Source organism: Peromyscus maniculatus, chromosome 9 (genome assembly GCF_049852395.1).
Source record: "Peromyscus maniculatus bairdii isolate BWxNUB_F1_BW_parent chromosome 9, HU_Pman_BW_mat_3.1, whole genome shotgun sequence".
In the NCBI taxonomy this organism is placed as follows: domain Eukaryota; kingdom Metazoa; phylum Chordata; class Mammalia; order Rodentia; family Cricetidae; genus Peromyscus; species Peromyscus maniculatus.
This window is the reverse complement of record NC_134860.1, coordinates 39,838,357-39,854,470: the sequence shown is the minus strand read 5'-3', so window position 1 is coordinate 39,854,470 and position 16,114 is coordinate 39,838,357. Positions and strand designations below refer to the sequence as shown.

General features: G+C 52.7%; 1 protein-coding gene across 28 annotated transcripts in view; it reads right to left on the bottom strand.

Moving 5' to 3' along the window:
• Positions 1-11,538, bottom strand: part of Camk2g (calcium/calmodulin dependent protein kinase II gamma) — a 60,295-nt gene extending 48,757 nt beyond the window's left edge. For 16 of the 28 annotated variants that reach the window (XR_013042322.1, XM_042284661.2, XM_042284657.2 and 13 more), the window contains exons 1-2: positions 11,350-11,537; positions 9,938-10,032 (exon numbers count right to left, since the gene is read on the bottom strand). Coding sequence is in view for 23 of the 28 variants with exons in the window: in XM_042284661.2 (XP_042140595.1) it covers positions 9,938-10,032; positions 11,350-11,414 (160 nt within the window). In the remaining 5 variants the exon portion in view is untranslated. Of the gene's footprint in view, positions 1-1,927; positions 2,130-9,937; positions 10,033-11,349 lie in introns of those variants that run through there. The other 12 variants (XR_013042320.1, XM_076544685.1, XM_076544692.1 and 9 more) reach the window with 3 other exon arrangements.
• Positions 11,539-16,114: the final 4,576 nt, after the last annotated feature.

Below are 16,114 nucleotides of genomic sequence, written 5' to 3'. Positions count from 1 at the left end.
CTCCTCTCTTAAGTCTCTTACTGGCTAATGGTTACAGCCCTCCCAACAGACAGCATCAGCACTAAAAATAAGGATGGGCACCGGCTTTACCAGTGACTCAGAGCAGAGAGAGAAGACAAGTCTCGGAGCTCCTTGAAGGGGCTTGCCCAAGGTCCAGAGGACTCCTCTTACCGCTTAGTTCAAGCCTGACTCCGGGAAGCCAAGCCTCAGCCTCCTGGCAAGGCTCGTATCTTCTTGGAACCCCAGAGCCGTGCTCTGGTCTTTGCTCTGAGTCTAAGCCACAAGGTAGAGCAATTAACACATTGGTTTTGGAAGGGCTGCCACTCCACCAAGTTATTAAATGCGCCTGGGCCTCATTCATGCCTTCTGAAAATATTCCTTGAGGTCTTCACCCTGAGAGACACTGCCCTGAATGCTGAAAAACAATGAACCAACCGCTCAGAAATCCCTACCCTCACGGAGTCGCCATGCTATGGGGCAGGATAGTAGACGCTAAAGTGCGTGCTATGCAGAAAAAACAGAGCAGAGAAGGAAGAGAGTTAACAGGAGGCACCTCGGCAAGATGATGACATTTCATTAAGACCCCAAGGAGGCAAGCGAGCCAGTCACTCACCTTTGGGAGGAGCGTCATCCACCCATCCATTTATTTTTAAATCTTTTTTAAAATTTATTGTTATTTTATATGCATTGGTGTTTTGTCACGGGTGTCAGGTCCCCTGAAATTGGAGTTACACAGTTGTGAGCTGCCATGTGGGTGTTGGGAATTGAGCCGGGGTCCTCTGGAAAGCAGCCAGTGCTCTTAACTACTGAGTCATCTCTCCAACCCCATCTATCCATCCATTTATTTATTTATTATTTTTGGTGAGGCAGGTTGCGCTTGAACTTGGTATGTAACCCAAACTTGACCTTCTGATCCCCTTGCTCCTGCCTCTTGGGTACTGGCATTGTAGGTATGACCACACCTCACTTACGTGCCTGGGATCTGATCTAGCACCCAGTGCATGCTAAGTATGCACTCTGCCAACTGAGCCACAAGCCCAGCCTGTGGCTTCAAACCTCCAGAACAGGAACAGCAATGCCTAAAGGTTAAACGAGGCAAGATGGCAGTGTACTTAGAACAAGGTCTGGCACACAGCAAGAGCCTCTTTTCAAGGGGCTGGCGGTAAAGAGGACAAGGTCTCTTGTACTGGCACATGCCCAATGCTTTTCTTTTCTCTGCCCCCTTTGCATTTTTCGTGTGTGTGTGTGTGTGTGTGTGTGTGTGTGTGTGTGTGTGTGTGTGTCTGCATGTGAATGGGTATGTGTGAACAAGCATATGAAGGTCTGAGATTAAGCCACTTTTTTGTTTGTTTTGAGACAGGATATCTCTGTGTATCTCTGGCTGTCCTAGAACTCGCTCTATAGACCAGGTTGGCCCGAACTCAGAGATCCACCTGCCTCTGCCTCCTGAGTGCTGGGATTAAATGCATGCGCCACAGCCCACAGACCACTCTTATTATTTGCTAAAGTAGAATCTACGGATTAAATCTTCCAAAGCTTGTAGGTTTGGCTAGTCTTGCTAGCCAGCTTGCTCTAGGGATCCCCTATCTCCATCTTCTGGGCTAGAATTACAGGTGGGCCACCACCCCAACTCAGCATTGCCCTGAGTTCCTGAAGACACGAACTCATCCTCACACCTGCAGAGCGGGCACTTTACGGAGCCCTCTCCCGACACCATGCACTCACACACATGTGCTGAGGATAACAGGAGACAGGGACCCGCTCTCCCCTCTACCTGGGCAGACACTGCACCTGAAACCCACCAACTGAGCCCTTTGCCTTATTCTTAGGGTTCCCGTGAGACCCTCCTTTGCCATCTGGAGGTGAAGCCCGTGCAGGTCCACAGCCTGCAGATGAAGACAAACAAGAGGGGCACAGAGAGAGAGACCCCAGGGAGTGCTTGACCACAGGATGCCTCCTCTTCCTCAGTCTTGCTGGAGCTGGCGTCCTGCCATCCCGAAGCTCTCTGTTCAGCGAGCCGTGTGGTTTCTGCCCGCCACACTCTCCACCACGCACGGCCTGGCCTCTCCGGTGGCTATGTCCCATCTCTTTCTCCCCAGACCTCCTGTTTTATAGTCTCCTCCTCAGGACTGATGAGGAAAAAAAAAAAAAAGGTGTTCTACACGAGCAGGAAGAGAGGATGATTTGTAGAGCACCCTTCTTGGACGCAGCATCCTCAACATTAAAGTCATTGAGTTTGCTGGCTCCATGGGACTAGGCCTAGGCTTGGCATCTCAAGGAAAGGACAGACCAGCAGGCACTCCTGCCACAGAGGCCTCTCCTCCCTTTTCTCAGGGTCTGCTCTGGAGTAACTGGGACCTTCCCCAGCTGACCCTCCTCTCACCCACCTTTCTACAGGGCTCCTCCCACCACACAGCCCAGCCCCCCTTCCTGTCTGACAACAGCCACTTCCCGCTTTGCACAGGGCCACTTCCTGCCCGCCAGTGTGCTATTGCCATGGAGACCCACCCTGTGGGCCTTCAGCCCAGCTACAACCACAGACAGCCCTCTGGCAAGGCTTTTCCCCCTTAACAGCAGAGGTGGCATCAGGATCAGAAAGCAGAAGCAGCCTTATTAGGAGCCTGTTCCAGCCCTCCTGGCCCCGCCTGGGCCTCCCCCTACGGCCTATCTCGGGCAGAGCCAGGCCTGGGAAACAAGGATCCCTGGAAAGGCCACCTCTCCTCCTTCTGCCCAGGTGCTTCAGGACTTGGTTTAGGACACCACGGTTTCACAGCCAGGGGCAGCAGCAAGGAGTGACCAGATAGAACAAGGGAGGCAGAAACGAGTTACCAGATGGTACAAAGAACCCACAACTGCCTCTTCCTTCCAGCACAAGAGAAGCCTACTTCCAATACATCTGCCTTCACTTCTCAAGGACTGGAGGACAGGGCGCACACGCCACTGAGTCCCCGTGGCCCTGCCAAGGACCTGCACACTGACTTAACAACATTTCTCTAAAACCACAAAGCCAGCCCTAGCTTCAGGTAAGAGTTCTGTTGTCACACAGACACACAACCCTGAGTTCGAGGCCAGCCTGGTCTACAGAATGAGTTCCAGGACAGCAAGGCCTACACAGAGAAAACTCTGTCTCAGAAACAAACACAACACCATACAACCCTCTGTAAGTCGGAAAGGACACATGGTTGGTTACACTGTGGCTATAAGGACTCTTCCTGAGTTCCAATCTCAATGACATCTTTCCCTTTTCAAAGGGTATTCTGAACATCTGAGTCTGTGACCTCAACATCAGTGTGAGAAGGCCCCAGCAGCCCCACTGATTTGTGACACAGAACGGAGGTGGCCTCGCTGAGTGCCCCCACCTGCCCTTCACAAACAGCCGAAACTGCTCTGACTCCTCGGGCGTCCCGAGGAGCAGTAACAAGGAGAGCACGGGTCACAATCCACCTTCCCCTGCTGCTTACAAACAGCCCCAACCCTGAGTAAGACTCCCAAGCCACAATCCCACTGACCTGCCCCTGACACCACGATGCCAGGGCCCTTCCTCTTTGAAGGTGCAAAGAATCTCCACTTAGAAGCAACACCCGTCTACTGAGTAAACACAAAGTCTAGTTCCCTCACAACCAAATACCTGGAACTTGCTAATACTTGTGAATACAGGGGCACAGGGCCTGAAATATGCCCATGAGGTTCAGTCCCTTACGTAGCACACATACAAATACCCTGCCTTCACCTCTAACTTGAACAGTTCCAATCAGACAAAGCCCTGAGCCTCACCGTGGCCTCTGGCTCTCAAGACAAGAAAAGGCTAAGAGGAGAAAGACAAGAGGCACCAAGACGCGCCCTAAAGTTCAAGCTCCAAACCAGCTTGGGCGGAGAAAATCCCCATGGGGTCGCTAGCAAGCCCCAAGAAGGCAACTGTGGACCTCTGGCTACTTTTAAGGACCCAAACGGGGTCAGCTCCATGCCCACAATGGGTGCCCCTAGCCTTTGCCCACTGTTTTGGTGACATTTCCTTCATGGTAACCAGCCCCAAGTAAAACATCCCAGGAAGCAGCCCCTAAAAATAGCTCCTCCCAGGGCAGCAGCAAGGGGGGGGGAGGGGAAAGAGAGGGAGGAGAAGAGGGGAGCAGATGGGAATCTGCTGCCGCTGATGGTGATAGGCCCACGAAGTAGGAATGATGTATGCGTGTGTGGAGTGGCTAGAAATGCCCCCAGAGTACCCCCCAAAAAATGTGGGTACAGAAGGCTGAGGCAATAGGGGAGATTTGTTTCTGTTGGGCTTGGAGGGGTGTTAGATGGGGGAGCCATGGAATGACACCACAATTCATCACAACGAAGGACGAGAACCTGTGTTTGACGGGATATAACCCTAGCACTTGGGAGGTGGAGGTAGGAAGATCAGGAGCTCAAGGTCATCCTCAGCTGCACAGTAAGTTCGAGGCCCGCCTGGGCTACATGAGAATTGTCTTAAGAAAGAAGAAAGATGGAGTCGGGCAGGGGAAAGAAGAGATAGCTCAAGGGGATTCGAAGACCATACTGTCTGGAGACACCGGGGTCAGAGCATCCACAAAACTATGTATATGTCTAAAGCCCAGAACAAACCTTTTCTGTCTTGGTTTCCACAAGGATACATCTGCCTGGCTATGTGCAGGTGACAAAGGACCTCTACAGAGGCACTCAAGAGGTGCAAAGTACCCATCTCTTCCTGTCACCACCCTTTTGGCACCCATGGCATCAGCCCTTGTCCACCCGCCAAAGCTGTTCAGAAAGTAGCAAGCACAGAGGTGGGGGGTAGGGGCTGCTGACAGCAAGCCCCCCCTTCCCTGTCTCCAGCCTCGCAAAGAACGGGGCCGGTCAGTCACCCCGAAGGTTTCAACACAGCTTCTGACAAGGACAGGAGAGCAAACAGCTGAAGAAAATCAGGGTCTTCTACAGAACGGGACACATTTTAACCTCCATCCCCACCCAAAACAGCACCCCAGTTCCTTCTGGGGCAGTGGGTAGGACAAGGTGACAGGTCCCTGTTCTGTGTAGCTAAGTTCCACATCTCTCATCATGACTGTCGGAATGAAAGGAGCCAAGTAGAAGCCTTGGCACAGAGGACGGACCTCTACCCTGTCCCGGTGCGCGGCCGGGAAGAAGTCGGAGAGTTCCGTCACATATACGCAGGGGACCCTTTCTTTGGTTTCTAGAAACCTGCCTATTTTATCCTCAGGTGAAAAGTGTGTCTTCACACAGCCCCTCCTTAAACTCTGTCCTCAGGTCCCGCAGCTCCCCCGCAGCAGGGTCCCTTCCAGCGGCCACCCCTCTTCCCTCGCGGCATCACCCTGACTTCTCGCCCCCTCACTTCCCCAGCTCCCTAACAGGAGAGTCTTACTTGGAGACACCACAGGGACACAAATGTCATGGAGGCTACTCAGGCCAACACCAAGGGGGTGGGGACTTTCAGCTGGCACCATTCAAGGGGATCCCATTTCAGTCCCCAGGGCCAGCTGGACCCAGAAAGGGACAGCCTTTACCCTTCTGGTGGCCAACATACCACAACATCAGCCACCCAGCCTGCCATAGACTCAGACAAAAAATGACACCCCAAACAGGGGATACCGAATGAGGCCTCAATCACAGATCAGCTCACGCACACAGATGGCCGCATGACAGCACAGACCACCTGAGACACCGCCTGCCTGGGCTAAGGTGTGCCTGGTGAATCCCAGGAGACAGCAAGGATGATTGCTGCTGCTGCTGCTGCTGTTTTGTGGGTTTGTCTTTTTTGTTTGAGACAGGGTCTGACTGTGTATCCCAGGCTGGCCTTAAACTTGTGGCAATCACCCTATCTCAGTCTCTAGAGTACTGGGAATAACGGTGTGTGTCACCTCGACCAGGAGCTACTGATTTTTTTTTTTTTTTAATGTGCATTGGTGTTTGGTCTGCATGTATGTAAGGGTGCCGGATTCCCTGCAACTGGAGTTATAGACAGTTGTGAGCTGCCATGTGGTTGCTGGGAACTGAACCTGGGTCTTCTGGAAAAGCAGGCCGTGCTCTTAACCACTGGGCCATCTCCCCAGCCCTCTACTGGTTTCTTAAAAAGTGGCTCATGGACTACCTAAAGCATGAGTTAAAAATGCAGACTCTGGGGTGACACCCAGGCCTCTTAGAGCAGCATGTCTGTGGACAGAAGCCAGGAAGCTGCCATTTGAACCAGGACTCAAAAGTGAGATTCACTGGCACTGAAGCAGAAAGTTGCTACTTAGAAAGTCCCAGAAGTGGTCCTCTAAGCCCACTAAAGACAAGGAAGGAGGAATCACAAGCTACACAAGTCTTTATCCTCATCTCTCTTCTCCAGAGCAACCTGGCTCCCTGGGTCAAAAAGGGGAGACCCAAGCCAGCACCAGGCTCCAAGGGCTCCAGCAACCTGACTCTCCCGGGAGCCAAAACCAAAAAGCAACCTCGACTGGTTATCTAACCCTCTTAATTCATTTTATGTGTACACGCTCAGTGTGTATCAGGTGCCTGCCGACATAAAATCAAAGAGAAAGAAAAGGCGTTTCCCCTCACCTCCCAGGTCCTCATGAAGAGGATGGCTTTTCTTATACATGGTTTCAACAGAAAATGTCTTCACATGGAACACCCAGACAGACAGATAAATAAATAAATATAGCAAATGCTGTAACAGATTTCATAACACTGCTTCTGGTAGCATCTCCCGTAAGGCCAAGGGCATAACTCCAGTGTCCATTTCAGTCGAAGGATCTGGAATCCAGATAAATAATCCAGATGCAGAGTTTCTTATGATGCTCCAAGGATAAATCCTAAGCTACACAGAAATCAGAAAGGACCACTTGCCCTTCAACCAGAGCAATCTGGGGAAACTGCTTTGGGTATGAGCAAAGAGAGCAGGATATGAAATGTTATACTCCACGAGGTGAAAATCTGTATGCATATGAATAAAGATAAGAAGGGAATATGAAGATTTAAAAATAAAAAAAAGACATAAGGGCTCAGGCTCTTTGGGGGGGGTGCTCTTAAATCTTAAAATAACGATTTATCATTGCCATCACCTGGCCCACTAGATCCTGAATCCAAGGCTATTTTAAATGCCTCCTTCAGCCTAGTAGAGCTAAGCTTAGAACCATGGGTTCCTGTAAGAGTCCCAACTCCCTACCTATCACTGCACTGACGCAGAAACAATGGTGTTACATGACTTTCAGTACCTTCGTGGACAGGCCTGCAGATAAAAAAAAAACACAACAATGCTCAACGCACACCTGTATAAGCATCCTACCTGGCAACTCAGCCACCAAGGTTGGCTTCAGAGGCCACAACGACAAGAAAGCACAGCCCACAAAAAAGCTTCCTGTCCAGATTTGACACCCCAGAGGACTAAGTTCTCTCTCTCTCTCTCTCTCTCTCTCTCTCTCTCTCTCGCTCTCTCGCTCTCTCGCTCTCTCGCTCTCTCGCTCTCTCGCTCTCTCGCTCTCGCTCTCTCTCTCACCTCTTGGGCCGCCTCATTATGGACAACAAGAAAAAGCGGCCTTTACCCTTTCTTCCCTTCCAGTCTGCAGCAAAGAAAAGAAAAAAACAGCCAACCAGGAAGGAAGCAAGTCATCAAGGACTCCCAGCTAACACAGCAGAGCCTCTTCAGACCTTCACATAGGTGACCCTAGTGGGCAATGACATTCCCAAACACAGAAATCCAACACCTGCGGAGCCCTAGACAGACAGACAGCAGCGACTGAAACCCAGCCCCAGCGACAGCACCTTTATAAAATATACAGCGTAAACTGAGAGGCCACAAGGAAGCCATGGTTTTCACTCCCGAACCCCATGGGTGCCAGCCCAGTGTGGACCTTGACCCAACCCCTGTGGCAACACCCACAGACCAGCATACCATCTCTAAGAAGAGCACATCCTCCCACACTCCCACCTCCAAATAGCAATGGCACCTCTACATTCCTGACCCCTCTTTTTGGCGTCTGAGCACATCCACCAGCCGCCACAGCCTCTGTCCCAAAGTTAACCTGGTACACAAGCCAAAGCCTCAGTCTTGGCATAACCACCTCTTGAGTGGGGGTGTTGTTGCCCTGATACACACGATCTTATTCAAGAATTCTCAAGTTGAAAAGAAAAGCAGAGAAATTAAATCTCATCCGGTTCAGGAAGGGAAAGAAGAACACCAAGATACCAGTTTAGAAAGATGAGATAAGGTAGAAAGGAGACAAGGGAGGAAAAGGACGCGATCCCACAGCTTAGGAAGTTTGGGTGGGTGCAGAAACAGCAGGAAACGAAAGCCTCAGGTTGGGAGCTCCACAGTCACCGGAACCAACTGTCTTCAGATCCCTAATTTCCAGCTCCCCGGCCCCTGGACCAGAGGACACCAGTAATGAGCACAGCAAACCACTGCGCATCGCCTGGAGACACCAGATATCAGCCCCACTTCTGATACGGCTGGGCTGGGCTGTGTGGGCACAGGGAGATACCCATCTCCAACTCACTCCTGCCTGCACCTTCCATTCTTAGTCAGAGCATGGCTGCCAGAGAACCCGACTACTGTTGTCCCCCCATCCCACAGGAGGAGGGCATCTGACCACCCACATATCTCTATGACAACCACTGCCTTGGACTCAAGGTACCCGATGGAAAGAAAATAAACAAGTCAACTTTACAGCCAATGTACAAGAACAGTAAGAGACAGGAAATGGAGCCGGGTGGGAGACAACAAAACAAGCCTTGGTAATAGGAATAGGGAGAGACACCCAGGCCAGGAGGCAGACAGCCCCGTGGAACAGGTCCCAGAACAGCTACCAACACAACAGAAGCCCACTGTCATCTCTGTGGAATTTCAGAGCTTCTGGGTATTTGGGACATCTATTATCTTGCCCTAGTGATAGTCACGTCATTATTGGCCAAAGACCACATCTTCCCCGGGGCATCTGTCCTGGCTCCTCATATATTTATGGGCACCCTACTGCCCAGCCTTAATTCCTTTCTCTGTATCGTCGTATAACCTTCGTTCCCATGCGGCACCCTGAAGCTCTCCAGGACCTGACCTCTGTATTAACCAGTCACCTCACACTTCACACGCCGCTGGGTCTACACCTATCAGATGAGGTAAGCTTGGCGAGCACCCAACACCGGCTCCAGAGCTGTACATTCGAAGTGTTACAGACAGGCCCTGGCCTCCCAGTCCTAGGCACTCGGGAGACCCTCACACACGAGGCTCCTCGCACACTGAGGGTCCTCGCACACCGAGGCTCCTCGCACACTGAGACATTTCGGCTCCGCTCCCACCAGACCGCTGGGGTTTCTAGACCATGGAGGCATCGGCACCCTCTGCTCAGGGCAGACTACATCTGCTGCTTCACCACCAACTTCGTAATTTGATCAAAAAAGCAATCAAGTTCATCTGGCGGGATTTGTTCCCCAGAAGCCCGCCCTCGCCAGTAGCAGCCTCCCCTGATGTTTACAGATTCCCTTCCCTTGGGAGTCTGTTCCGCCGCCTGGTGGGCAGGGGAGACTGGATTCATCAGAACTGCTCATTTACTGCATTCCAGCCTAAGTCACCATGGGGGCACAAGGCCTAGTACAGGCCTGCAGTGGCCATCTCTGCCCTAAAGAGAGGGGCCCTAAGTACCCTAAATTAAGAGCTTTTCATTCCATACCACCTACCACCGATGCACCACTGAGAACCTGAACTTCCTCAACCCTTTGGGGACCAGTCCAGCCATCTGCATCATCGCTTACTCTTTCTTTTTTTTCCTCCTCCCTGAGCATTTCCAATTCCCTCACACCTCCCTGTCTGGCTTCAAAATCCACCCACCTCGAAATTCCAACTAATCTCCAAGTGCTAAAACACATACTCCCCCAACTCCTAGGGCCTCTGCAGAAGTCACATCTCTGGAAGGATCCTCAAGGTGAGGGACAGATAGGGAGCACTCACCTCGGGCTGACAACTTCTTGGTATTGATGATTTTCGCTGCATATTCCTGCGTCGACGTTTTCTTCACACACCTTCGGACCACTGAGAAGGCACCCCTGAAGGGAGAAGGGGAAAGAACTGGGACACGGAGCCAACCAAAGTGACAGAGACAGACTTCAGATGAGGGCAGCGATGATGCTCCCCCCACCACCAGACTTGTAGTGACAACCAACGGCTAACACCATGATAACGCCACCCCACCGCACTACACAGATGTGGGTGGAGTACCACCCGGCTCCCACCATGTCATCAAGTTCCAGCCCCAACCTCAGACTGTCCACCAGGAGCTGGTGGGCGATGCTTCAAATACAACACCTGCTGCATCTCACCGACGGCCTTGCGGTCCCAGCAAAGGCAACCGGGAGAGCAAGGGAACTGAGAGACCTTGTTCTCTCTCTCAGCAGAAATAACTGAGGATAGGGGAAGGGGAGATTGAACAGAAAGTAGGATTTCCTGAGAAATTCCCCTTAAGCCTGGGACAAAGTGAGGCCCAAGACCCGCTAAACTGGCTTAAACCCACTCCGGGCTCAGCGGACCACAGGGTAACAGAAGAGGGACAGTTCTGAGTCTGACAGCAGTAACTCCCCTTCCCCATGCTATTTCCCTCTACGTGACCCGTCCAATGGGCTGCGATCTCGGGCTCTGGAAATATCTAGGGGGGGCGGGCAGAGCGGGGGCTGCAGTGGCCAGGCTCCGCACCGCGGGTGGGGGTGGCGGGGACCCGGGCTGCGGTGGCGGCGGCGGCGGCGACCAGTTCAGTGCGGAGGGGAGGGGGATGCTGCGGCTGCGGCGCACGGCTCCCGGGACCACTGCAGGGGTGGGGGGAGGGGCCGGGGGTGCCGCAGCACTGCCCAGCAGCGAGGCTGGGATCCTGGAATCGGCACTAGCGGGGGGCGGGGCCCGGCACTAAACATCTCCCCACACCCGAGCGCCGCAGCGGGGCTGGAGCTGCAGGGCTGGGGAGGGTCCCGAGAACCAGGTGCGTGGGAACTGGGGACCCGGTGCAGAGTAGAGGGAGGGGGCAGCTGGCAGGCGGGGACGAGGCGAGGGGAGCGTCTGAAGGGTGCGGGAGGGGCGGGGCTGGAAGGCGCCCGGGAGCAGTCCCGGGGCTGCAGTTCCCGCGGCGGCAGCAGCAGCAGCAGCGCCGGGTGCAGCAGCCCGGCAGCTGCTGCAGGGCGCGGAGGGGGCTGCGGGACAGGGAACCCAGGGCCGAGGCGCCCCGAGGCAGCACGCGGGAAAAGCTGGGGGTGGGGCGGGTCGAGGGGGCGCTGCAGCGGCCGGTGCAGGGCCGGGGGGGCGGGGCGAGAAGCCGCATAGCGCCCGGGTGCCTGGGCTAGGGTGGGGGGCCGCCGCGTGAGGCGGGTGGGCCGTACTTGCCGAGCTCCTCGAAAAGCTGGTAGTCGTCGGTGAAGCGGGTGCAGGTGGCGGTGGTGGCCATACTGGCGGGCGGGCGGGCGGGCGGACGCGGCGGTACAGCCCGCGCCGACGTCGGTGCACAGTCACCGCCGCCCGGCCGAGGGAGCAAGAGGAGGAGACGGGGCTGAGCCCGGCAGCACCGCGAGACTTTACCGGAGAGAGCGAGGGAGGGAGGGACACCCCCGCGCCCGCCCGCCCGCCGGCCCCGCCCCCAACCCCGCTGGCCCCCGCCCCGCCCCCGGGGAGGGGCCTTCCGCCGCCGGCCCCGCCCCGCCCCGGGAGCCGCCCGAACCGGGTCCTCTGCGCCAAGGGGCTGGGAACCAGGGGTCCCGACTCCCGGCCACCCACTTGGACCGACCGAATTGAAAGGTTCGTGACCTGTGGGCTCTTCCCGGGAGGACCCTGCAAGAGCTCAGGAACGAGTGTGCCCAAGTGTGTTTTGAGTGGTGTAGGGTCTGGACCACCGAGGTCTGGGGAGAGGCCCCGACACGTGGGTCCCAAGCCTGCTGCCTGAACCGAGAAAATGCCAAGGTCAAAGATCTTGTGTGAGACTGTACACTCGGGAGATGTCCCCAGACTGTGCAGAGCCTGCTGCTAGCAGCCTTCCCTCAGGGTGCAGACATTCTAGACTGGTGCAAGAATCAAGGGCATCATTAGAAAAACAAAACAAAAAACCTTCAAAGAGGGTTTAATCAGGGAAACCAAGCCAGGGGGCAAGATATTAGTTTGCTTTTTTTTTTTCTTTCTTTCTTCCTCCTTCCTTCCCTTCTTTCTTTCCATGTATTTATTTCGTATGTGTATGTGTGTGGCACTCTGGGTGCCACAGCGCACGTGTGGAGGTCAGAAGACAATTGAGGAGTTGGTCCTCCTTGCCATGGGGGATGTAGTACCTGAGTAGCCTTTCACAGACAGGGCTGTCTTGCCGGCTCTGTGATGCTTTCCCACATTCCAGTCTTAAAGATAAATGTTCTCTCCTAGGTCAGTAATGAAAGATAAAAGTGAGAATGTCTTAAAAAAAAAAAAGGCTTTGTACATTGGTGTCTAAAAGCGGGAGAAGATGAAAGCACACTCATTTTCTTGTGGGGCATCCTGTACTTTTCTGGCACTTTATCACATTTTCAGATATGAGTGCTAGCACACATTATCGAGAACTCTTGGATCGTACAACCTAGCTCGATTTCTGGACAGCTCGTTGACCTTAGGCAATTCGTGCAATATTTCTGAGCCTCCGTTACCTTATTTGAGAAATGGGAATAAAAATACAGTATACTTCCTAGGGCTGTGAACATCTGCTGGGTTAAATCACATAAAGTACTTAGGATGAGCCTCAATACCTAATTAAAACAGTGTTGGCAGCTCTTGTTGGCGTTTGTCTTCCCACTAAACTGTGGGCTCCAACGGAACCGCTGGATACTCAGCTCCAGGCCACCCCTTCTCTGTTTATGGAATGGCAGGAGTTACCACCCTCCCCTTCTGTCTCCAGCATTACAAGTTCATGGGACATAGTCAAGTGCAGCCTCTGGAGGAGAAACAGGCTGGGCAAGCGTCCGATGTGCCCCCGCAGCTGCACCCCAAGTCGGGGGCCATTCCCAACTGGGCAGAGTGGAGCTCAGCCGCCTGCTGCCTCTCAGACTTGATTACAGCAGGATGCCCACTGGGAATCCAGTCTCCACTGTCAGCAGGCTGGTGCCGCCAGGGGAGGCAGCCGAGAGGTATCCTGCCATCCCAAGCTTCCCCCTGGAGGGTGGGAAGAGCAAAGTGTTCAGGGAACACTTTCTTTCCTTACTCCAGAACCCAGGGAGCAAAACAGACTGCCCAGAAAGGGGTGACTGGAGAGTAGGAGGGAGTGGGGTCCAAGAGGAAAGCGTGAGAAGAACCAAGGAAAGGGTTGAGGTGACAGAGCAGTGTACTCCGCCCCTCCACATGGCAACAGGAAGTTAAGTGTAGGGGACAGGGCCACTTCCTACCTCAAAGTAGCAGGTCCCAAGTCCCAGCATGGGTTGGTAGGTAAAGGAGGTTGCAAAACTGAGGATGCCAGTAAAGTCTTCAGTTTTTATCGTCTACCAGTGAGGCAGAAGCGGCTGCTAGCTGTGCTCCAGAAATGGAGGCTGCATATCAGTTTTTCATCAGTGTGCCCTTCCTGAGTGCTCAAGGCGACTTGGTTCCTGACCTCCAGACGCTGATACTTGAAACTGCTTGTTCATTAATGTAAGGGGGACTGAGGAGAGAGGTCACAGCAAGCACAGAGTAGGTATAAGATGGGATCTCTTCGGGACACCCCAGGGGACAAAGGAAAAGCAGAGCTGTAACCTGCCCCGGCCTGTGTGACCGCTGTCACCGTTTGTCAGCGCGCCACCGGTGAGGGGTCCACCCTGGATGCTTCAGGATAACAGTGTAAAGCACTGTGCATCTCTAGGTGAAATGGAAAATGACGTAGGAAAATACAGGGTGAAATCTTGGAGATGACTCAGACTAGTGTGTAACTAGAGCTACCCGTTTTTCAACAAATGTTCATCAGCTACCTACTATGTGCTTGTGGCTGCCTTTGAGTTAATGAACATCCTACCAAAGTGGAGATGTGTGAGCTACCCAGTCAGAGTCATCCATTCTGTTCCTTTCCCTTTACGTCGTTACCTTGCTCCTTTCTCCCCTCCCTCACTAATTTCCCCAGTACAACAGACTTTGCTGTGCACACTGTGTGGAGACTCTAGACACTTCTGTGTGCTCACACAAACACACCCTCGCACAAACCCTCCTCGATCCCGACTGCTGCAGCACCCACACAACCTCCAGCTACCCCACAGCAATTAGAGGGACGACGCATACAAATAATAACGAGCTCACTCGCTCCCTGCGCATCAGTATCTATGGCAACCTCTTGGGGTCCACAGGCTGTGCTGTTCTGGTCCCAGCCAGTCCCCTGGGCAGCGCCAGCACTCAGGCAGTGCTTAGAGCTCCCGGAACGTGAATAACACAGGAAATTGATGCCTTGATAATCACCAGAGGTACCCCACTGGGCGGTATCCCTCCCTTGTTCTGATCTTTCCTCTTGAAGCCACTGAAAATTACAGATTGTTTCTCCTCCCCCCCAATGACAGAGACTTCCCTCCCTAATTTTGAAATGTGATTTTAGAGCATGTGGAAATACTTACTCTTCCAATCTAGGGAAAACAAGGCAGTTGGAAGTGAGGTTTTTAATCAAAAGGAGAGCCAGGTGTAGTGACACACACCTGTAATCCCAGGATGGTAGCTAGATTGAGAACAGCCTGGTCCACATAGTGGGTTCTATGCCAGGCAGGGCTATACTGCCTCAAAAAAGGAAAAAAAAAATGCAAGGCAGATGATGCCGTTAAAAACAAAGCATAGTTACTCACTTGTTGAGGGATGCTGTAAAATCAATGCTGGAGAATCAATTCAGTTTTGTAGCCATAGTATGCAGGGAGCTCAGTCCATACTACCCTAAATCCTAGGGATTACATGGCCATGTTCCAGCTACTAACATACAACATAGACTCACGCTTATGCATATATGCACAGCTATGTGCATGTATGTAAATACATTCGTAGTGTGCAATTCTATTTTATTATTATTATTGTTTTGTTTTTATTTTTTGAGACAGGTTTTCTCTGTGTAGCCCTGGCTCTCCTAGAGCTCATTCTGTAGGTCAGAACGAGCTGGCCTCAAACTGAAGATATGCCTGCCTCTGCTCTCCCCTCCCCCAGTGTGTGCAAAGCTCTAAGTTCATCCCCAGTCCTCTGGAAGAGCAGCTGGTTCTGTTAGCAGTTGAGCCATCTTTCAAGCCCATGTGTGTAATTCTTGGCCAAAAAAAAAAAAAAAGTTTAGAATCTGCTGGACCAGTAGCTTCCCTGAGCCCTTCCTATTCTGTAAGAGTTTCAGAGAAGGAGCGATAAGATCATGCCTGAGCCCTCTTCAAGGAACTCTCAGTAATCAGTGGTGGACCATTTGAAACTACAAACACGACGTGAGGATTTGGACAGGAAAGCATCATAAGTAAAAATAAGAACACAAAACAATCCCAAACTTTGGAGTAAGGGACGTCCTTGTTCCTGGAGGCCACACCAGGAAAGCTAGTGGGCTCCGCAGGTGACCGGAAGTGAGAAGTGCTCCCATCCAAGTCACTGTTGTGGGTGAGAGGATTTCCCCATCCCTCTATGAACAGCTGAAAAGGGGCTAAGAAACACCAAAGAAACTGACGGCTGTCCAATTTCTTTAAGGAAGAGCTGATATATTTGAGGTAAGAGGTTGGGTGCCCAATTTGGGTAAAGGAGACTGAATTGTTGGGTTTTTTGTTTTGTTTTATTTTGGGTTTTTGTTTGTTTGTTGTTTGTTTAAGCTGGGTTTCTCTGTGTAGCCCTGGCTGTCCTGGAACTTGCTCTGTAGACCAGGCTGGCTTCTAACTCAAGGTGTGCACCGCTACACCCAGCAAGGACTGAGATCTTTGAGGGAGAGGCTGAGGCTCCTTGGGGCGAGAGCTGAAGCATGGATGTGAGGAAGTGTGGAGGAGAGTCTCTGGGTTAAAGAGTTGAGCTCAGAAATTCGGTGAGTCGTAAGCACGCGCAATGTGAGAACCTCAGGTTTCTGAGGCGAGGAGATCACTTGCTTAGTGTGTGCAAAGCCCCGAGTTCATCCCCAGGAGGAAATAAGAAAGAATTCCCTTCCATTTTCTAGCCAAGAGGGCAAGAGGGTAGCTTACACCTGTT